The 24,513-nt window shown below is 30.9% G+C and overlaps 2 protein-coding genes across 3 annotated transcripts in view; one reads left to right on the top strand and one right to left on the bottom strand.

Annotated features, from left to right (window-relative positions):
- LOC143919269 (uncharacterized) overlaps window positions 1-24,513 on the top strand; it is a 494,191-nt gene that overhangs the window by 355,806 nt on the left and 113,872 nt on the right. The gene's annotated exons all lie outside the window — the stretch shown is intronic.
- Window positions 8,275-24,513, bottom strand: part of LOC143919261 (uncharacterized) — a 69,705-nt gene continuing 53,466 nt past the window's right edge. The window contains exons 2-19 of one of the 2 annotated variants that reach the window (XR_013261205.1): window positions 18,271-18,999; window positions 18,016-18,160; window positions 17,866-17,934; window positions 17,411-17,783; window positions 17,094-17,328; window positions 16,805-16,999; window positions 16,571-16,720; window positions 16,338-16,493; window positions 16,106-16,265; window positions 15,796-16,020; window positions 15,561-15,694; window positions 15,254-15,480; window positions 15,007-15,175; window positions 14,768-14,894; window positions 14,581-14,644; window positions 14,414-14,512; window positions 11,916-13,898; window positions 8,275-8,534 (exon numbers count right to left, since the gene is read on the bottom strand). Coding sequence is in view for 1 of the 2 variants with exons in the window: in XM_077441474.1 (XP_077297600.1) it covers window positions 13,290-13,898; window positions 14,414-14,512; window positions 14,581-14,644; window positions 14,768-14,894; window positions 15,007-15,175; window positions 15,254-15,480; window positions 15,561-15,694; window positions 15,796-16,020; window positions 16,106-16,265; window positions 16,338-16,493; window positions 16,571-16,720; window positions 16,805-16,999; window positions 17,094-17,328; window positions 17,411-17,783; window positions 17,866-17,934; window positions 18,016-18,160; window positions 18,271-18,999 (3,866 nt within the window). In the remaining variant the exon portion in view is untranslated. Of the gene's footprint in view, window positions 8,535-11,632; window positions 13,899-14,413; window positions 14,513-14,580; window positions 14,645-14,767; window positions 14,895-15,006; window positions 15,176-15,253; window positions 15,481-15,560; window positions 15,695-15,795; window positions 16,021-16,105; window positions 16,266-16,337; window positions 16,494-16,570; window positions 16,721-16,804; window positions 17,000-17,093; window positions 17,329-17,410; window positions 17,784-17,865; window positions 17,935-18,015; window positions 18,161-18,270; window positions 19,000-24,513 lie in introns of those variants that run through there. The other variant, XM_077441474.1, reaches the window with a different exon arrangement.

The raw sequence follows: 24,513 nt of genomic DNA, 5'->3' as shown, positions 1-24,513 counted from the left end.
TTAGTATACATAGGTGTGTTATAAATTATTTGGAGCTTGGAGAGATTAGTATTGGAGGCGTTATTCCATACAGGTGCAGCACAGGTTAATTATAGTTATATGAGCGCGTGATATAATTTTATTTTATTTTGAATTGACAAATAACTATGGCGATTAAATATTGGATATATTGAGGATATTTGACTTGCATTTCGCTACCTCAATGCTAGGGGTCCATCTAATTTTTTTATCGAACGCCACTCCTATATATTTTATTACTGATTGCCATTTCAAACTTTCTCCTGAGGGGATTATTAGATCTGAACTTGGCTTATGCTTTCTAACTCTAAAGAAAATCACGTCTGTTTTTTTTCCACTTAGTAAAGTGTTCCATCATTGTTTCACCCGCTAGTTCAAGATGTTTACGAATAGTGTCTGGTTTGGTGCTACTTCTGAAGTAAGCGGTATCATCTGCATAAAGAGCTATGTGGCAGTTTTTTGGAATATTATGTCATTTATATATATGGAAAATAAGAATGGACCAAGTAAGCTCCCCTGTAGAACGCTAGCTGCGATTATTTTCGGAGACGATAATTCATTATTTACGTTTACCACCAGCTTTCTACGAGGTAGGTATGATCTGATGATGAAAATTAGGTCAATAATGAGCTTATGCATGAGTCCATCGTGCCATACCGCATCGAAAGCTATCAATAATCTTTTTGATTGAGGATTTTATAAAGATGGCAACTCCCCATCCATGCTGTTATCGGTCTTCGCGATAGCAGTTAAAATTAGGTGGGTTAATACAGATCTAAGGTTTTAAGAAGGTCTCGGAGATTAGAACTATGTCAAAACAGTGCTCACCGATCTCCTACTCTAATTCGTCAATCTTATTTTCAAGTCCACGAGCATCAAAGCTAGAATATTCAGGCACCTCCCGTTAATCGAAGACATCGATGAGTGCCAGCTGCAGTTCGCCAGTGCAACCGTTGGCGGTGCAACATACCGGTGGTCATCACTGCATCGAAAGTTGAAAAACCAAGAATTTTATGACAATATGTGAAATAGTCCGTTTACCATGCATACATATGAAGAGCGGGTAGTATTACCATACGTATATAGTACCGTTTACCATGCATACATTCTATTCGTTCTTTCGGCTTTCGACTTTCGATGCAGTGACCCAGATCCGTAGCTCAAATGAAAGGTGTAAATGAAAACGCCGAATTTGTTTGTACATTTGTTATTTTTAATCTTAGTAATAGAAAATTAACACAAAATTTAAAAAACTGTACATAGTGGCAGTTAACAACATTGAAAATGTAATTCGTTATCAATATTTAATGAAAGTAAGCAAATAACAAATCTGTACTATATTATAATTAATATGATACATGCTAAGAGGTTATTTTGGACAATTTATTTAAATTTTTTTCGGCAATGAATATTGATTTCGCATAAATTTCTTACACAAATAACCCTGTATTACTGAATATTTAATTCAATTTAGCTTATTTTTGCGAATCTTAATACTTAATAATTAAAACTTTTAGTTTTCAAAAATGGTAATTATGAAGAAAATTAGTGCAATTTATTTACTTGGTTATAAGTAAAAAATTTAATGTTAATTGAGCGTTTTATTTTTAAAAAATTTTCATTTTATCAGTGCGATTTTTTAAAATGGATTTGCAGACAAAGAAAACTGACCATTGAACGTAAAAATTGATATTTGAAAATACTAGAAACTTAAACAAATATATTTATTTTTAGTTTGCATATATTATAAACAAAATGTGTATATAAACACATATACATATATGAAGATAACCTATTTAAAATACTTAAAAAAAACATTCAGCAACTATACACAAAACAAAAACATAAATAAACAATTGTATTTTAGTAATAATAATTATATAATAATATAGGTAATTCATTTGAGGTAGATAATCATTCAATACACTTGTTTTAAAAATAAACTTAATAAGGGTAATTTAAAAAGTAAAGGCAAATTCAGATATATCAGAACATGTACATAAACGTATATGCCTAGGAGGATTTCAGCTTATTTGACTAAGTCGAATGAAACATTTCACAACCAGGTGCTGCAGTACTGAAAGCTGCCCTACAATTAAACATGTGATTCTAATATATTCTGGTGTAAATGCGATGATATCTGTTTGTCTAAATATGAATGAAAATATGTATTATTTATTGTCTTTACTTTCCAAATTGCTTTAAATGTGAATGTGTACTATTTTTTCTATATAGGGCCCAATATAAAGAAATATAATTTGATCAAGTTACCGTAAGAACATGATATATTAGTCATGAATGAGTAGAAAAACAAATGTAAATATTTATACATATGTACATATGTTCCTAATTGTTATTCAAAATTGTTTTTTTTTTGCAATTATAAAAATAACGCCTAGCAAGCCCCCGTTTACAAAATTTATTTATAAATAAACTCGTTTGCCATATAAATATTATTCTAATTTCAGGAAATATAATAAGGGGTGGAAAAATTAACTTTTTCGATAAAAAAATAATATTAGTTGAACTAAAATTAAAAATCGAAACTCGAGGTATGAGTGTATGTATGTATATATAAATATGCATTTATGAATGTGTGTGCGTGCAAATGTATATGGCGTTTATGTTTAAATGTTAATTATGTATGTATGTTTGTATGTACATGAAAAGAAAAAATGGAATTGATGAAAGTATCACTAGGAATTGGATAAACATCACAAACGGTACTAATCGGAATGTAATTTTAAAGTAACTGTCAAATAAAAACAATAAAATTATTAAAAAAAGATAACATATGTATCATGTCAATTTTGCTAAATAAATCGTCATGTGACACAAAATGCAATACAACTTCTAGTAACTAAAAATACCCGTTTTACACAAAACAGAATTAAAACTAGCACATTTACTTGCTTTATCAGTAGTAAAAATGACAAATAACGTGTATAATAAATAATATGAAATACAGCAGCGTCGGTCACTGAAGCGAATTTCAAACTTTAAGATGTTTAGACATCAATAAATTTAAATCTACAGATTATGCATAACAATAAGTTCAAAATTTGTTAACACAATCGACATTCTATCGGAAGAGTTGTGATAAGCGTCATAAAATTAGGCTCAATTAAGAAATTATTATTTGCAGAAAAAAATAATACATGTGTAGCAATTTAACACTAAAGTAAGTACAGTTGCATCTTGGAATATCGAATTAATAAAGTCCAGTCGAACATTTAAAGCTGCATTTTCGATATAAGAACAATATAAAAAATCGTAATTAATTAATAAATAGATTAGAGTGGTAAACAAATTTACCAAAAATTTTATTCAACCAGGTGAAATAATAACAAGCTTAAGAGATATTTAAAAACCATAATATCTAGTAATTTTAATCCACCATTAACATAAAAAAAAAATAGTATGAAATGTTGTATCTGTTAATGTAGTTGGATTAAAAAGAAATGTATATTGACATGGTTTTGAACACGATTAAAAGTATGAGGTATTTGTTGATATAAAAAAAAATATTCAAAAAATACTTAATAATAAAATAATAATATATTGATGAATACCTACTGAATAATAAAAATGCTATTAATACATACAGAGTCATTACAAAATTATGAGTTGTGACAAAATAAATATGTAGCATAATGTAAAACACACATACGAGACCCTCCATCATTTTTATTTATAACCCAATTATATTTCAACAAATATTAATAAAATATTGGTATTATTGATGTGATACAAATACACATTCAAATTTATCTTAGTTTAACGTTTATACGAAATATATTTATTTAGTTATAAATTAAGGTATTCGGATCAGGTATTCAAAATAATTGTACTTCAACTATTAAAGTGAGTTGATTATTGAATGATTCGACAAAGTACTCACTTTGCTTCTTCTTCACTTATATTTACCATATCAATGACAATACATATTGTAATATAATACTATGTACAATTTGAGAAAATTCCACTTTTTGCACATCGTATTATTATTTTGTAGTAGGCAATTGCGCTTCCAATATGACTAATAGGCTTATACAATATTATACGAATGTGGAAAGTCGCATATGTATGTATTTACTATTTTTAGTGAAAATAACTACATATATGAAATGCGTATTGTTAAATGAAACTAACTCTGTACTATATACTGTTACGTTGCACGTGAGCACAATTTCGCTAATATTCTCCAAACTGGTTTTTTATAAAGGCATTGTATTTACAGTGATAAAAATATTTTTTTCGAAGGCATTGTTTTTAGTCACTATTTGGACCTATTGCTATCATCGATAACAGTGAATATTCATATATAAATGTATATAATATAAATAATGCATACAGTGCTTTCATTGTGCCCGTATTTATCAGTACAGCATACTCGGCACATCGTTTTCATGAACAAAAGCAAAAGCACTGTACAAACAGTGAATGTGCATATACATATGTATATTCAATAAAATTAGAATACATATTATAAAACAAAAACAATGTTGATTACAAACACGTATACCATTTTGAAAATGACGAAACACCATTAGAAAAGAAAACGAGTGAGACACGAAATAGACCACTATAATACCAATTACATAGTTGACTTTACTATGAAATATTATTTATCATTGAAATTTCACATACAAAAAATTCTATATGCATGTGAAAAAATATTTTGATTGCTAAAATTGTGACCTTTTTTCAGCTAAACAAAGTTATTACGCCGTATACATAACATTTGGATTAGCAAATGTGAGTAAGATGCATTATTATGAATGCATCAAACTCACTGATACATGTGTATATATTATACATACACTCATTTCCCACACCATCAAAGGATCCACCAATGAATATCGAAATAGGTAGATATATTATGAAATGAATTGAGATTTCGAGTTTACTATTCAACACAAAATACAAATTTGTATTCAATTTTCAACGGTGTAATTCTAAATTTTATCAAAACTGTAAAATTATCAAATAGTCATAATTCTATATTCATTTAGACAAAGCAATTAACTCGATAATTAATTAAAATATTTTTGTATTTCACAAAGCAAAAAATTATTAAAATTATATTTATTATTACGTTAATGAGGCAGTGGAATAAAATTTTTTATCATATATGTATATTATAAATAGGAACATTTTTTTTTCAAACAGGTTATTAGAGGATTAAATGCAATATACATATAATTATCATTTTAGCTATTGTCTTGGATGAAAATAAATAAAAAATAATAATTGTCATAAGTTAAAATTAAACTACATAAATCTTATATATTAATTCTAGAATTATTCTTACCGTACTTAAAGAATAAAAAAATCTAATAATAATTCGATGTCAGGTACTGATAGTGGTGAGTAAAACATAATTAAAATGTTATCGCCCACAAAACTTGTAATGGCTCCTTTACACGCTAGGCGATGTTAGCCATGTGATCATCATACAACATTATTGAACACATCATTGCTGTCATTCATGTGTTGGCACATTATTTCTGCGCAAGCTGCAGGGTTGTGACATTTCCAAAATACATTGTTTTCAATAAATTATAATAAATATATGTGTATATGTAAATAAGTACATACACATACCCACGAGAAAAAATAACTATGGATTAATTATGTGCAAAAATCAGTTATCATAATGCATACTAATAGTGTTGCCAAGTATTATAGCGGTGAATGAAAATTGGAAAGTAAAAAAAATGGAATTTTTATGAAAAATTTTGTCTAGTCTCAATTGAAAATTGTAGATTTACAAAACAAACATTTATCTTTATATAAGTACAATAGATATTTAAAAGGTAAAATTATAGGAATTACATTTTGATCAAAATACAAAAAGTTGTACAACAATAACAGTTTTATTAAAAACAAACAATAAGCTGTCTGCAAAAATTACCAATATTAATTTTTGATAACCTTGGCAAAGAATTAATAATAATATGTGCACAAAAACTGACATCAACGCGATGGGAAACCACTTCTGGTGAATGATAGGCATTGGTATATAAAATCCTAACGTAACCCAGCTTGCAAAAGGGCCATAACATAAGTATTAAAAAAAAAAAAACCTTCATGAATAGTTTTGTGTAGTGTACAAAACTATCCAATTTTTCACGAAGAGCAGTACAAATATGAAGAGGTGTGTAAATTGGTGAAATTGATGAGGAAATAATTTTTGTTGGTGAATTTTTTGTTGAAAATATTAAATCATGGGACGTTACAGTTTCCACCTTATACCACATATATTATATAATACACAATGTTATAATAAAGGTAATAAATTATTGTTATTTGTACTCTCAGCTTGTTATTCTTAAACACGAATGAATTATGTATTATAAAAAAATATTTAAAAATATGAAAAATATAATTATGTACAATAAACAAGTGCATGTTTGAAAATGACACTAGTGATTACCCATGACCCACAATTAATTATACACGAATTTGCATCAAATAATAAATATTGATACATATTTGACATGTTTAAGTACAAAATGCCAATTTTCTCAAATAGTCAAACTTTGAAGTGTTTAGTATTTTTAAGTCTCAATATTATTTTGTCAGACCAATTTAAATGTTAAAATTGGTATTTTTGGTGAACCGGTATACAAAAAAGTTAACATATTTTAAAAAGAAGTGGAGTGTAAGTAGTATAGAAATAGATCATCTTTCAGATCCTTGGAAAAATTTTCCTTTCTAAAATCCTTTTTCGTATAGTCGTAAAAAAATAATGATTGTAATTAGATCCGAATGAGATTTACAGAAAATGCGTTTCAAATTTTCATATATGATATTATAATGTAAATTTACCCGCAATCATCCGATTACAACACTAATCCTATATAAATTATAATTAAAAAGATATAAAAAAGGTACATGCTTTAAAAATAAATTATTTACATATCTAAAAAATTATAAATAATAGAAACAAATTCAGAATGTGATACGATTACAAAGAGAAAAATCTTAATTTGTATGTACGTATTTTAATAATCTAATGTTTCTGAACTCATGGATCCATGGCAAATTTTCAACAAAAATATAACATACTCAAATATTGTAGAACTACTGCCAGGAGTCAGTGTAAATTTAGTAAATGAACGATACAGAATCTATTTAGGTATATTTGAATATTTATACCTTGTATAAATATCACTGCTCTTTGAAATTTTGTGAAGCGATAGTTCAATGACTACTTTTTTTCAACAAAGTTTTTTTTATCATATCTGAATAGTTATTAGAACGACAGTTATTAGAAACAAATAAATTTAGAAAATTAGTAAACGCAATAATTTGAATTAGGAAGTCATCTGATTTTTAGATAGATGATAATTTTCCAGTAGTAACTCTACAATATGAAACATTTGAGAATGTTATAACTATTAAAATAAATAATAATAATGTATCATGCAAAAAAATACATTAAATGAAATGAACTATGATTTAAGAATATATTTTAACTGCTTTCTTTTTATTCGCAGATTGAAAACATGAGTTAAGAATCAATGTAATAGATATTCAAATATAATGAGAAACTGTGAAATTTTATAACATTTTATATAAATTGTTGTCATATATTTGTTACGAAAAAGGAAACAAAAAATTTCCTATTAAAACTGGTAAAACACGTAAAATTTAAGGCATTTTAGAATGCATTTAACACCTCAATAACTATAATTAATATCATATCAATATCTATACTTTCAGATTTTTAAAAATTATAACTGAATAATACATACTTATACAGACTCATACCTACATATACGCAAAAACATACTTAGAGCATGTACACATGCACACACAATTACTCAACTACATACACGTATGCAAATGCACTGTATGCATACTATGCCTATAATAAAATTATAAGTTTGGTTTTCAGAGGAACTTCACTACTGTTTGAAAAGTATAATTTACTTTTATCTGAATGTAAATCAATTTGTACCATTGGTGCAAAACTAAAAAAAAATCTCCCCAAGTCTTTACTATCTGAAAGTCTTCATGAAAGATCTTTTTGCTGATTTAATTTTATATGTAACGAATGTGTCTCGATTCGAAACAGTATATAGTAATTGAGACGATTGAATGTAATTCGATTCATCCAATATGAACTGACATATTGGGTGTAGTAGTTACCAAGCCGTTTACATATTTTTTCATTTAGTTCTAAAAACCTAATACCTTACTTTACAGACGCTCTTTATACAACTTTTCGTTTTAATGGTATTTTTTAATTGTGGCATAATTTTTGTTTACGATTCTGAAAATCAAAAAAAAAAGTCGAACCAAGACAATAAATTTGGTTTTATAATGTAGAATAATAATGTGATTAATTTGGACGTTATAACGTTAAGGGGCACGACAAAAGTGCTCATATAATCCGGTTAAGCATTTTAGCATATCTTGAAATACCTTGTGGAATGATTGTCTAATTCAACTGTTAGTTTATCAAAAGCAAAACAACCCCTTACAAAAAGCTACCTTTTTAGAGCCTCAGCACACTTGCCGGATCGTCCGGTGCGGCTCGTAAGCTGCCGGTAGCCGTTCCGGACGATCGCGGCGGCATTGAGGGGGAACCGCAATCCGCCTCGATCGTAACAATTTTTAAAATTTCGTCCCATGCTCGTCCTATCACTGTAGCTTTTGTCTTTCAAGTACCAAGGGCATACTCTACTTTGGACTTCAAAAATGAATCGACCGGTGTCGAAAATCGTGTAGTACTCAAGCTATACACGAATGCGCGCGCCAACGACCGACTGACAACCGCATGCGGAATTGAAACATCCGCAGACGCCTGCAGTTCGCACGACGGGATTGCGGGCGGTCCACATACAGTCCCTGACCAGAATATTACGCCACCCCTCTCGAGATGCGTTTGGGTAAATTTGTCACGGTCGTAAATAACTCATTATGGGAACTTTTGGCCTCATTTTTTTTGTGATCTTATCCTTAACCCATTTGAACCCAGAGCTCGCGTGAAAACACATGTCCCATGTGCCCAGGACTATTTTTTCGTTTATTTTCCAAAATCTTTGAGTTATTTCATGGGAAATATTTTTTATAGGATAGGGATGGATAATTAATTGATTTTTCAACATTTTTAATTTTTTTCAAGGTGGTGTCGTGAACGACCTTTGGGGCTAATGAAACATGTTTTTTAAAGTAATACAAAAATCATAATTGAGTCACATAATCAGTTATAATACTTTCTCACTGGTTATTTGTAATTTTATTGTTAAGAAATTTATAAAATTAATTTTAAAAATAACAAACACGCATTTCTTCGATAAAATGATATTTTCAAATCGCATAACATAACACACGCAGGTACATATATTGTGACATATACACATCGTCAACAAAAAAAGGGTGCATCCTTTTAAAAGAAGAAATGTCATAAATGAGATTTTGGGTTCAAAAGTCGTAAAAACAAAATACATGAAGACAAAATAATTAATTATTATGATACGGTACAAAACATTTGTCATGCAATGGAATTTCACAGTTATCACAAGCGGAAAACGTTTTATTTTTACAATGTCCACAATTTCTCCTTTTCTGTTTGACCAATATCAAATGTCTTCCAACTTCCTTTTGATTTTGATTAACTTTGCCGGGTCTGAATGGGACCAATTGTTTTCGTTTTTGACCATAACACTTGCACAACGTCTCTGTTACCTGTCTGATAAATCCTAATTTATCAAGTTTACAACCAAAACTTTTGCTAAGAATCCAAGCGTTATTCACAGCTACATCGATGTTCCAAAACAGAATAGGCATGTACCATTTTTTCCCTCTAATACTTAGAAATATGGTTATCCATTTGATCAACCCCACCCATATATTTATTATACTTATTTATACTAAATGGTTGATTGATTTCCACCCTACTTTTTTCTTTAACCGAATATCAGTTTCCAGGGGTGGTAATATGTATGTATATGGAATCCGGAAGTTGAGACTCGTCCCAATTATCAATTTCTTCCCGTATCTCTGCAGTAGTAAAATTGCATTCTCTGGAAAAAAATATGTGTCATTATCCCAAGGAGTCATATACGACTCCGTCGACTTTGATTTTTTTTTTCAGGAATATGAGATATGTAAACGCAATTTCTCTTATGCATATTATACAATAAGTCCTACTGTATTAGAAACATAAAGATAAATAAAAAACTTACGTATGTTTTCTCTTCCGACATATCTGCAAGTCGAAAAGCGCTCGATGTTATTCCCTCAAAACTCCAAAAGGAACTGATTTAATTTCGTGTGACTTTCTTAAAATTCATCACCAACATCTAACCAAGCGTACCGAAAGGTTTTACGGCCGGCCTGAGTGATCCCTTTATTTTACGACGCAAAATTGTAAAATGCCGTGAACGACCGCGCTGGCATACATCGTGTAAGTTCATAACTGAACGCGTGGGTTCAAATGGGTTAAATGCAACTCTATTTACTAGCAAAAAATATCGGTGGATTATCCCTCAAAAGGTCTTCAAAAACAAAAGAATGATGTTTGAAATCGGTTTGCGTCTGAATTTTGTTCAATATTGACGTGCGTTTCCGTTAAAATCATTCATTATTTTGTGAAAAGCACTGTGTCTTTTTCTCTTTTACTGCAACTTTATCATATTTCTAAGGTAAGTTGGTATTTAATATCTCGAAATTTTACTTTGTTTTATGATTTAAATTGCTTTTAAAACTTTTATTGGATTTTTTTTAGATGGGTAGAAAATCAGATCTTTCTAAAGAAAAAATTGCAAGCATTACATAATTATTAAATACAGGAAAGTTTTCTCAAAACAAAATCGCGACAATGGAGGGTGTTAGTAGGGCGTCTATTACAAAAATAAAACAAAATCTGGAGACTGATTGCGACCCCACACTCAATCGGTGAGCTAATAGTGGTACTAAAAAAAAATTTGACCCTCGTGTGGATCGAAAAATCGCCAGGCTTGTTTCCAAGAATCGATTTATTACAAAAAAAAATATTCAACAATTAAAGGACGAAAACGTGAAATATCTACGTCAACAATACGACGTCGTTTGGTCACATATTAATGATTTTGTAAATTTAGTCTAATTTCATAATTATTTTTTTTCATATTAAATTACCAGTTCCCAATCATCCAGAGAGAAGTGTTGATGCTGTCTGGCCCAATTTAAACGAGATTTTTGCATTATTTTGGTTAACATTGACTTCTTTGCAGGTCGCCGTACTTTCAATCCAGCTTGGACCAGATTTTGTTTTATTTTTCTAATAGACGCCCTACGTTGTCGCGATTTTGTTTTGAGAAAACTTTCTTGTATTTAATAATGATGTTATGCTTGCAATTTTTTCTTTAGAATGATCTGATTTTCTACCCATCTAAAAAAATCCAATAAAATTTTTACAAGCAATTTAAATCATAAAACAAAGTAAAATTTTGAGATATTAAATACCAACTTACCTTAGAAATATGATAAAGTTGCAGTAAAAGAGAAAAAAACACAGTGCTTTTCACAAAATAATGAATGATTTTAACGGAAACGCACGTCAATATTGAACAAAATTCAGACGCAAACCGATTTCAAACATCTTTCTTTTGTTTTTGAAGACCTTTTGAGGGATAATCCACCGATATTTTTTGCTAGTGAATAGAGTTGCATTTAAGGATAAGATCACAAAAAAAATGAGGCCAAGAGTTCCCATAATGAGTTATTTACGACCGTGACAAATTTACCCAAACGCATCTCGAGAGGGGTGGCGTAATATTCTGGTCAGGGACTGTAGTGTGGCGGCTATCGCTCATTTGTATGAAAACTTACGTACTGGTGTACACAACGGGAGAACCGCACCGGCCGGTCCGGTAAGTGTGCTGAGGCCCTTACAATACTAAATTCAGGTAAATTATGTTATTGTAATATGTATAAAGAATCTACAATCCCTATTTTTATGTCACGATTAACCGTGGGATAATCCCAAGGCGCGAGGTGAATACTATTTCATAATAGAACCGGGCCACATCGGACGACTTTGTCTGTCGACTAATTGCGTGATAAGATCAAATATATGGAAATTTGAGCGACCAAAGAGTTGGTGGGTGTAGCACGCTCCATCTCACTGCATACATTTGGTCTGATCGTGCAACTAATCGGACGACAAAAATCAGTGTGGCCCGGGACTTCCAAAAAAAAAGGTACAACTGTGAAATAAAACAAATTTTAAAATAAAATTTCAAGATATGCTAAATAAAACCCACAAGTATTATATGCCCATTTATGTTGTTGCGCCATTTTGATCTATGCGATTTTCAGGTTTCGACAGTCCTTTATAAGACTTAACTCAATTATAAACAAGCCAAATAATGGAGGATGCAGTCATCTGTTGATTGACAGTTAACTTAATCAAAAGTGCTGCATTTCGACCAACGAATAAACATTTCGCATTGCGGTCGATTTTTCAGGAAGGTAACTCGGCTATAAAGTGAGGTATTGGTGTAATATGATTTTACATATCAAAATGATATACCAATATTCAATTGCAAATTATATACAACGATTACCGTTTCTATATTTCTATTAATTAATTATGATGAAACATACAAATTTCTATATGTAAACCTAATATTTGAACACTTTTTCAATAAGAAATGGGCTTAATCTCATGCTGAATTTTGATTATCCTCATTATTTAATAACAAGTAATACTTGTTCTAAATCAAACAATATAAGAAAAAAACAAGTGGATATTACATACCTTCATATAACTGTTATGGAACATCAAAAACTATTTCCATACAATGACTCTGAATTTGATGATTTGCTTTATAAATATATGATTATTCGCAATTCGCAAGTCAATATGAATTGCATTATGAATATTAAAATACTGGACATCATTTTATAATGTAGAGAAACTTCAATGTACTTTAGGTATAGCTCAATATACTCAAATTTTATATCGTTTTATAAAATAATTCTATTCAAAAAAGTTAAGTGGGCTGAGAAACAGTTTTAAATAATTTAATTTACCAATTTACAGCTCAAATGTGAAGCTCTCTTAGGGCAGGGTACCCAAAAAAGGGGTTGGGAAGAGAATGTGTAAGGATTCAAAATATAATCCTAATTAACAATCATTCCACCATCAAATATCACTTTCAATTCAAAATCAAACATTCGACATAGCATTCTATCCATACCATATTATTTGGTCAACAACCAAAATGAATAATTCCATTTCCTAAAACTGAACTAATTTAATAATATAATCATCCATTGGGACCCAGAGCTGGTGTTATACGCCTAGAATTTCCGTTCTCTCGATAATCTAAAGCGGTCGCAGCATCTAATGGATGATTATTTTTCATATTTTCTAATTTACTATAATTAACACTAAGTTCTCTCTCGGTTTTCTTTTCTAGTGTTTCTCCCGGTATTCTCATTTTGTTAGAATTAAATAAGGATGGTTCACAACTTTCAACATTTTCATTGTTAAATGCCTCCTTAATTCTATTCACAATGGAAACTTCAGAGTTTGAATTTCTATCAACCTGAATAGCATTACTACCTACCATTGTAACAGCTATTGGAGTAGAAACTTTACAATCATTATTTGAATTTTCTGAATGAATACCATTTTTATTCAATTTCAAAACAGTTGGAGATTGTATCGATAATATTTGATTCGAGTCCACATCATCACCAGTGCAATTTGTATTCATTAAAGATGTATCATTTTCAAGGATGGTTTCTATAGTGACATCTGGCAATTCATCATATCGCGACACATCTAAAGCTCCAGCAAACACCGGATTGCAATTTATTTTCCTTGCCAATTGTCCACAGGTGCCATTTGGTAAATGCCTTTTTGATGAGAACTAAAATATACCAAAATCAATTATTTAAAATAAAATATCATATTAAACCAATAATAATATGCAATAAAAGGATTTAATTTATGTAAATTTTATTTTATAAGTTTATAAGTTTGAAATTATATTTCAATAGTGGTGACAAATAGTAAATTTGGTGAGGAGCCATTTCAACAATGAAATCAGATAAATCGGCAAACCCTACTATGAAACGATCAAGTTTAAGTCACAAATATCCAAGTCAAAACAAATGCTTTTCAATCGAGGTCAAACCAGGGCTCAAACTGGGGACCTTCGGTGGTTAGCATCAATGCAATCACCAAACTATATACTGGCTATAAATAATATTCATATGAAAATAAATTTAACAGACAATTAAAATTTTCAGACTTGTCAATCTAAATCAAAAGATGTTTTTGTAAATTGAATTTAAATCTATAAAATAAAACCATTGCAAATTTCGGAAGTTGATGACTTAATTTAATATATTATATAGTTTATATAAAGGCGATCATACTCACACGAGGATTCTCTGTTATGTGAACATGTCCATTTAATAAAGGTTTTCCAGCACCATGTTCCCTGGAGTCGTTAGATACACCATTCATATACACAACAGTCTGTAATATAAATAATTAGTAAAAGTATATAAAAAAAATAAGATAAATAACATTTCAATTTTAAATACCTTAGAATCAAAATTAGTCGGGGGACTAACTAATTCCTTGCATTCAAAATCCGTTCCACCAATCCTGTAAAATTTACGAATTTTAGCATTACAATAGACAATATCATATGAGTAATTTTGTTTTTTCGAAAAATTTAAATGAAATTGAAACAGCTATTGTATGTGGTTTCTCAATCACTAAACCTACCTATTTGTTCGTACTTGAGGTCCTTGGGCATTACGTGAGTTTTGACGATTTTTATGACGTTGAATACCTATTACAGTGCCACATATTAAAACAATAGTTACAGACAAGATAACTCCCAGAATTATACCTGAAATAATCGTTATATATAAATCTAAGATGCTTATTTAGACCAGTTACTGAAGTACAAGATTATACACAAAATATCTTGTAGAAAATTTAAAAGAAAACAAATATCTCACCAAACTGCTGATCATTTGTAGTATTAAAATCGGATGACGATTCCGGCGTAATATTTTGCAATGAACTATTTAATGCTTCTCGTGGAGGAATGCTTATTACAGCACCCCCTTCTTCTCCCCATATTGATACCATTACATAGTAGTTCAAATCGACGTGTAAATTTTTTAGCTATAATGTTAACAAAAAATCAATTGATTTATTTAAAAATGTTCAATTGATTTATTTATAAATGATCATATTTTTAACCTCAATTTGAGTACTGTTAGTCACATTTTTAGCTTTCCACTCAGCAAGTGGAGCCAAATGATTATGACTATAATAGACTGTATAAATTTTTTGAACTTCGTCTTCTTGATCAACTGAATCATCCTGTTCATCCTTGTGTATGAATAAATTTGTATTGGGACTCCAAGATATATTTACTATACCTTCATCCATAAATGCCCACCGAATATTAGTCACAGAACTTGAAACTTCAATACAATAATTAATTTAAAGAAACAAATTATAAATAGAATAAACAATTTATATTCTAAAAATAGTAAAAAATTACTGTTGTTTCTGGTACGACAAAGAATTGTCTCACTAAAAGAACCACTTTTTAGATGATTTTGCATAACAGCTTGAACTCTCAAAGCATATAACGTATCGGGTTCTAATCCAAGAATTTCTATCCAATTATTGAAACTAAGAACATAAAACAAAACAATAAATTATTCCAAAGAATTTTTAATTGATACTTAATAATAGTTGAATTTTATTTATTTTAAGTGCATGTGTATTATTACCTTTCGTTACATTTTCCTTTCAACTTAAAATTTCGATTCTCAACGGGACTTCCATCATATTTTGAATAACACACTATGAAAACAAAACCATTTAAGTTCTTTTCAGCAGCATCACATTTCCATGTGATATTTATTGCTCTAGAAGTAGTAGACGTAGCTATTACATCAGTTGGTTTGAGCGCACTCCAAGTGAAAATATCCTGATCAAACTGATTTTGGGCGTTCCTAAACGTGACACATAAAAGTTATAACAAAATTCAACAATAATTATAAAAAAACGAGAATCAAATATTTAATAAAAAAAAATTACTTATTTGTTGAATTTCCTTTACCAACATCAGCGTAAGAATTAAAATTTGATAAATTTGAATTCATAGATATCCAACGAATAAAACTCAAATCTTGATCTAGCCAAAGTTCAGTTGGAGATGCCAAAACACGAAATTCATACTTATCCATTGAAGTCATATCTAAAATTACATATGTATGTGTTAACAAATTTGAAAAAATCAAGTTATTCATAAATTTATTAAAAATCGTACTCGTTGAATAAGTCGTAATATTTTCTGATAGAGTTCTATTAAAAATATTATTTTCATCATTGATCAGTCGCCATTGAACTTGCCACTGTTTTACATAAGGTGAATTTTCCCAATGAATAGTAATAGAATTATTGTTAGATTGCAGCATCATTGGGACTGAAACGAAATAAATATTAAGTATAAACTTTTGTTAACTTAAAATAGTTTAATTTATTATTATTTTTTGAATTTACCCCCTTGTCCATGACATGTAACATGTGATGATTGATCACTAGCTTCTGACTTTGTGTATGTTTTGGTATAAAATTCAAACTGTTTATAAGGTGTGTCGAATTCTAAGACAAACTCAATGTTCGATTGAAGTTTTGACTCTTCGACACCATCTAATATAATTTTACAAAAATTAACGCATTGTTTTAAATAACTGTAAAAAATAATAATTCATTACTGAAATAATAAAGACTAGCCTGAAGTATAATGAACTGTGTATGCAACAACTTCAAGATCTTTAGGAGCGTCCCAGATAAGGCGAATACTAGTACTTGTTAAAGGGATACAATGTACGGTCACAGGCGGTTCAACAAACATGGGTGATCTTACAGATAATGCACCCCAAGCTGCTGCTTCTCCCAACTCATTTGAAGCTATGCACTGATACACTCCTATAAACGAACGATCAATGCGTTGTGATGGAAATATTAAAAAATGGAACATATGTATTTTAAAAAGGAAAATGTTTTAAAAATAATGAAATACCTTTGTCAGAACTGACAGTGTCGCTTATAATAAGAACTGGGGGTCGTTTTTCAGATACTTTAAATTTTACTCGTCCACTTATAGTCAAAGGTTTGCCATCTTTGTACCACAAAACTTTGGGTGTTGGATTCCCACCAGCAGAACAGTTAAACCTAACAGTTTTTGCTGCTGGTGTGTATTCCGATGTTGGCGTTTGTTTAAGAAATGGAGTTCGTAAGACAGTCAAATTGTAAACCTACGAAAATAAATTGTAAATTAATAACATTTGAACTAATAATAATAATTAGCATTCATAATATATTAAATAAAATTAAAACCTGCTGAATTTTTTGTTTTTCATTTTCAGCTACACAAGTATAAATTCCGCTTTTATCCTCCGTTACATCATTCAATCTTAAAATTTCCATTGAACTGATTTCTTTGTCTTCCGTTTCTTCGTCATCTGATTTGAAATTCCAAACTACTTTGGGTTTTGGTCGGCCTTTTACAGCACATCCTAATGAGATATTACTACGATACACGCTGAAGGCCGGAATAATATGCGAAGAAGTGATATTATTGTAAGGTTCAACGAAATCTTTAATATTGACAAATTCTAGATTGTATGATTTCAAGGCAGATTGCAAAACTGAGACCGTCGCTACAGAACTGTACTTTGTTTTATTTAAAATATTATTCGTTGCTATACATCTGTTAAAAACAAGTTAAGCCATTTGAAAATAGAAATATAAACATATGACAAAAGATATAAGATTACTTATTCTGATATTACCTGTATTCACCAGCGTCATTTAAATTGGCGTTGATAATTAATAAAGAGCCAGATGGAAAAGTATAATACCTGAAATTAAATCATTCATGGATTTACCTATGTATAATATATTTTATTTTCATAATAATAATTAAGCGTGTATTCACATACCTTCTATCATTAGACAAAATTGATCGATTTTTTTCCCAGACAATATTCGCACGTGGAACAGATTTGATAGAGCACATTAATTGCATTGCATCACCTTCGTTAACTTCAGTGTTAGTTGGATAATAGGAAAAATTACGATCCATTGCTAAAAATATAAATTTCAATAATAAGTACAAAATGATTACATAATTATTAAATTTCAAACTAGTGCTGTATTTTTAAAGTAATCCATCATAGACAAATCAATATTCTCACATGCGAAAGCCAAACTCACAGCCGTAGAAATCATGGAACCATTGGCTCCAACGGCAATACAACGATATTTTCCAATATCCTGGTTACCAATTTTTTTGAAACCAAAACGTTTGAAGTGCAATGTTCCATTTTCCGAAATGGAATACCTCGTATCATTCACAGGGAGTTCGGTATCATTGTGGAACCACCGATAAGTGACTCGTAAATCTACAATGTCTTCAATAGATTTGGCTTGAAACGTTTTTAAGATCCTTTTCGAATCACTGTCTAATTGTTTTTTATCTAACTTTTTGTTCAATTTCCGCTTGTTGGACCCATTCTTCCTTTTCACAAAATCGGACGTATTCGAATCGGAAACGTCATCGTTAGCGTAAAGTTCACCATTTTCCATCTGCCCGGAGGTGTCGTCTTCATTTGCATTGTCGATTTGTTCATCGTCATCGTCATCGTCGATTGGTAAACTGTGATAGGGGTTTCTTCTGTTAGCAAAATCAGTGTTTTTTTCAGCTTTTTGACTTCTTTGGTTATCGTAGTCTATACGAGACTCATAAACGGAAGCCGGCTGCCCATAGTTTTTGCTGATATCCAATACGTTGGAATACTCGCGCCGGGCTTGAAGAGCAGCTCTAGGATCGGGCGCCTTGCAAGGCAGTGATAGTGGGGCACCTCGTGTGACCACCACTTGTGTTTCTTCTATAATATTTTTCCAGGCATTATCCACCATCAATACTGAAATTAAAAATAGATAAATTAGATTTTAAAAGGCTTTTGGTTAATACATATTTTATACATTAATAGGATGAATGTATAAGGAACATGGACGCCGATTCGTCTCGGGGTCGTAAAGCATTTAAGTCCAAGGTGCAAACGGTTCCATACTTAAATGGTCCCAGTGTGTATGACAATATATATTTTGGCAAATTAAAGATGATTGAAAGGTCAACGATAATTAAAAGCAGAATTCCAGAACATTAACGTTTTTTATTTATTTTTCTTCACTCTAAAATTTCTCATTTTTTCCAATAACCAGAATAGCCAGCAGCATTCAGGATAAAATTGGAATAAGATAAATACAAATTTAAGTTAGATCTCGTATGTAAACCGCAAAATTCAATTTCACACATGTATGAGCCACATAAAATATACATGTACATTTAATACCCTGTACATATAATCGACAGAATATAGTTTTGATTTATTTTTACTTTATCTATACGAAGTATATTGTAGTCGTGAAAAAATTAGACATCATCATTTTAACTGATTTTTACCTAGTATATCAATCAGCGATCTCAGGTTTTTTTTAAAAAAGTGTATGACTGTGTATTTCGGAGATAATTTCAACACTATTTAACATATCAAACTAAAAGTTAGTATAAGTTATTGAAATGTTTAAGGTAACATTGATTTTTTTAATTTTTTTAAGACAATCCTATATTTGTCACCACTGTCTCCTTTATTATAATTTAAAATTTACATATGTATATAACATGTAAAACATATGTACAAGTTGGACCATAAGCAGAGACATCTACGTGGGCAAAGGCAAGTAAGGTGGAACTTAAGGCTGGCACATTTCAAGGGACGGCTAAACGAAAAAGAAAAATTCTCAACTGATCTAGTTGAGAATTTGTGGAATATTGACCAGAACTACCTCCTTATAGATTTCCGCTTTTTAATTTCACTGGGCATGGGCTGAAAATTTTGCACATATTAGAAATAACAAATTTTAGTAGTTTTTTCCTCAATCGGAAGTAGTACTAAACCGTAACTAAACCGTAAACTGAAATTTCATATATTTATAAATATGAAAGCTAAATGCTAAATAACACAATAAATTTGAAGATCAGTCAACCAAAGTGGCAGTTTACACTTAAAATCATTTATTTTCTTTAATAATAGTTGGCTTTTAGGTAAGTGTTATGATTAGAGGTAGGAGTCACAGTGCTATCCATTGTTCGGCAAACCTTTAACAATTCATTTACAACCTTTGAACAATACACGGCCCCCTCAGGCTCCGGTGACTAGTTATGATAGTGATATATGTCGATATATTCCAATGTCAAATCAGATCCCTCTGTAATCCTTAATTATTTTACATAAATTCCTTTTCTTTCAACTATTCCTAAAATTCCTTTTTATATAGAACTTGCTCTTCTAACAATATTCCCCCATATTTTTTGTTGTTCTTTTTCTTGTTTTAAATTTCTATTCTTTGTTTGATCATAAATTATACTAGTGGTTTTACCCGGCTTCGCTCGGTATTTGTAATATAAAAAGCTTAAACATGGCTAATCTAATAGTAAACATTCATTTGTTTTTTTATTAAATTTATTTAAATCGAAAAAAAATAATATTCAACGATATCGTCGTCATATAAACTTTGATTTGTTTTCGATGCTTCCACCAAAACTTAACATACTTACAGTCTCTTTCAAAATTATATATTAGATATGCCATATCTGGTAAACGGATTATTGCACACATTGCGATCGCGCAAACGACATTCATTGCCACGAAAATCGCGAATACGGAATATCTGGCACTCGAGTTTTCGTTAGTATGATAGTTTGCATGTGTGACTCTCGATGTATGGAATTTTCAGGAATTTTCATTTCATCGAGATTTTAGTGACGTTTGCGAGTTTGTTTTATGCGGAATAATCATCGAACCGCCATTTCTACTATTATTCAATGCTTTTTTTCTTCTTCGATTTTATTTGCTTTCTCATTGTTGTTATTAATTTTTAGAAACTATTTTGATCTCAATGCTGTTTTCTTTTTAAAATAAATAAATGTGTCAAAAATCTGTATTAGTGTTCCAGAGGCCTGATGAAAATAAAAAAGCTAGTCCGATCAACCAAGTTAATTTAGCACAGGGCGCCAAGCGTTCGGGTACGCCTCTAGGGCAGGAAAAAACCTCACTACGACTCTGCGTAGAAGTATACGTATATTTTTTTAATGACGCACGTTCGTACTAGATCTAAAAACGCGTCATCCCCGCAGGTCGTTGACAGTGAGATGAGCAGTGGTCGGATGGTCTATGGTCAGAGAGAAGATGTGTGCGGTGGACGCGCGAGGAAGCGTTGACCTTCGTGAGTGCCCTGCCGCGGCAGCCGTGTCACTCATTTGCGCAACATTATTGGCAAAAAAAGACCTTCACGCACGGTGCGAAACGCCAGGGGCTCTGCGAGGAGCAAACACACCACACCATCGCCTCTCAAACTGTCCCACGGAGGTGGATCACCCCACCCCACCCCTCCTATTCCAGTTCCGGTGCACCCTCTCAGATCGCAGATCGTGTGAAGCTACTTCCCGTTTCGGTGCAGCACTCACCTCTCCGGGTCACCGGCACACAGCAGTCGAAAAATGGCAACTTTTGGCGTTAATTGTTTATTGTTGTTGGTCATGCCAAACTCGCACGGTTCTCTACATTACAATAATACCTCTTTTTTTTATTTTAACCAGTCAATACGATTTTGCTTTGTTGACAGATAACTCTACATGAGACGTGCTCAAGGCAATAGTGATTCAGAAAATGGTCATGGGGATAAAAAAAAAAGATCTTGTTAAAAATACTAGGCAACTTGACTTATTTTTTGCTAGATAACTGCGTGAGCGGTACGATTCAGTGTAAACACACTGAATCGTACGACATGGACGCGCTCGTGGTTTCCAGCTGAGAAGGGCGTTTCTTCAGGGCATTATTAATTCGTACCATTATCGATGACTGTCAAACTTACATATGTCAATAAAAGCTTGAAATATTACCGAAAACATCAGGGAGGGGGTTGAGTTTTGGGAAGATCGCGATCACTAGCGGACTTGCGGACCGTCCGCTTAGTGTGGCGGCTATCGCTCATTTGTATGAAAATGGGCGTACTGGCGTACGCATCGGGAGATCCGCAACGGACGGTCCGATCAGTGTGGTGAGGCCCTTAGACAACTACCTGGAAGGAACTAAAGTATATCGATAAACATCTGTTATTAATAATGTATTTACGTCCAGGGGGGGGGGGGGGCATGACATCTCTTATATCCGCCTATGGCTCAAGGGAATACATTCAATTTTTTTTTGTATTCAGAAACTGGGTGTATGCATTTTAAAATATAGAATACTAGCTGTATTACCCGGCTTCACTCGGTATTTTTTTAATATAAACAGCTTAAACATGACTAATCTCATAGTAAACATTTTATTAAAAAATAAATAAAAAAAATAAATGAAAATATATTAAGTCTAGAATCCGGCGGCTGCGCCCCATGAGGCTGCAAAAATTCAAAGATATTTTTCCCGCCTTTGAATGTAATTTTCAAAAAATGGACTATTTGGAAGTCGGCTGGACGATCTTTCAGTAAACCTTGTAAGAAGACAAAAGGTATTTGCATACATTTGGCAAAAGTTATGGCATACATATGGATAGAATTATCGACGATTTTGCCTTCTTGAAGGAAGATACATTTTTAATATAAAAAGCTTTGAAATTTTTGGTAATCACGTTCTTCTATTCTCGTCATATTAAAAACGAATAAATACTTATTATTATTTTTTTAAATTTGTTTAGTTAATCTTAGTCTACAAACAATTATATAGTATGCACGTAAAAATTTTTTTTGCATTTACATTTGTCAAACACGAATAAAACATTTTTTTTTTTCAATATAGGTACGTCTTTTCTGTTAACAATACTATAACAAAATATGCATATCATCTATGTACTTATTTTACGCAACTAACAAATATTGGAAAGAATGTTTTTTATATTTTAAAGAAGGGGGCAATTAAAAGAAGGCAGTCAAAATTCTTAAATTACAAATATGTATGACTTGAACTTACGTAGAACTTTTCTTCCTTTCGACTATCTACAAATGTTACATGTGTATATGTATATTTTGGTGAATAATTATTTGTGTGGGAAAAAGCATAATCACTATATATTATTTTATTTGTCTATTTCAATAACCACGGATGAAGGTTGCGGTACGTTAAAAGAGATATACGACGGATCTAGAGAGATGGTGAGAGACAGGTTTCAGAATACTTCATAAAACATTTTAAATTTTTAGTATTTGTTCGTAATATTTTGTTTTCGAAAATTTAATAATTAAAAATAGAGGTAGAAATTAAAATTTTAAAACTAAACATTCACCATGTTATCAAATTTGTACGACACTATATTTTAATACATACAATATGATTTATTACATATATAGTTTAGTTAGAGAAATATCCAGTTTTGGTAAAAAAAAAAAAAAACTATTCGTACATAAAATACTACTTATTCGTCATCTCTTACAACAATTTACATGTATGCAAAGTTTTAAGACAGATAGACAAAACAAAGTGTTAAGATAGCAAAATATTATAATTTTCAGTCTCTTAAACAAAATTTAATTTTGGATTTACCAACAAATTGATGTAGAAATTCAAAATAAGTCACTAGCGGAGGACGGAGGGCATTAAAATTAAAAAAATATATATGTACATAACAAGATCATAATAAAAGCACTAAACTCATTTTTGCACAGATAATAGCTAGAAAGGTCACTTTCATCTTGTATTAACCCTTTGACTGCTACAACAACGATAAATCGTTGTTTTGAAATCGGCGAAGACTGCTACGACGATCGTTGTTGTCGTCATTAATTGTCGTATTTCAATACTTTCTTTGAGCCACCAGCGCATCAGTGGCACGAAACATTTTTTTTATATACGTATTTATATTTATTTTTCAATCAGGCTTTATAAATATTTATCAATTTTTTAGATAAAAGCTCTTTTATTTCGGGTTCATCATCAAAGTAAATTTCGGGTTCGTTGTCAATGTCATATAAGGAGTTATTACTTGGGAATTGATTATTGTCGATAAATTCATTTTCAGAATCAGTAGAGCTGCTGATTTGTCGAGTTCCTCGGCGAGGAGCTATTATTTCGCTTTCATCACTTTCACTGTCCGATATCATTTTGCAGAGGTAAAATAAATGGCAAAAAACAATAGAAATCCGCTTTCAATTATATAGGTCACGAGACGTCACTAATTCGTGCAATCAATCAAATGCAACTGAAATGCATACAAAATGTTTATGATACATGTTGAAAAATTATTTGATTATTAGAAACTTCGCATCCTTGTGTGTCTCGCTCACACGTACACAATTAAAACCAAGAAAGAAAGAGAGAAAGACCGCTACCTGTTTCGAATATATCGCATGTTGTAAGGATACATCGATGTCTAAAAATAGA

The sequence above is a fragment of the Arctopsyche grandis genome, chromosome 11 (assembly GCF_051622035.1).
Source record: "Arctopsyche grandis isolate Sample6627 chromosome 11, ASM5162203v2, whole genome shotgun sequence".
Classification (NCBI taxonomy): Eukaryota; Metazoa; Arthropoda; class Insecta; order Trichoptera; family Hydropsychidae; genus Arctopsyche; species Arctopsyche grandis.
Note: the sequence above shows the minus strand (reverse complement) of the source record. Positions and strands in the feature narration are given on the sequence as shown.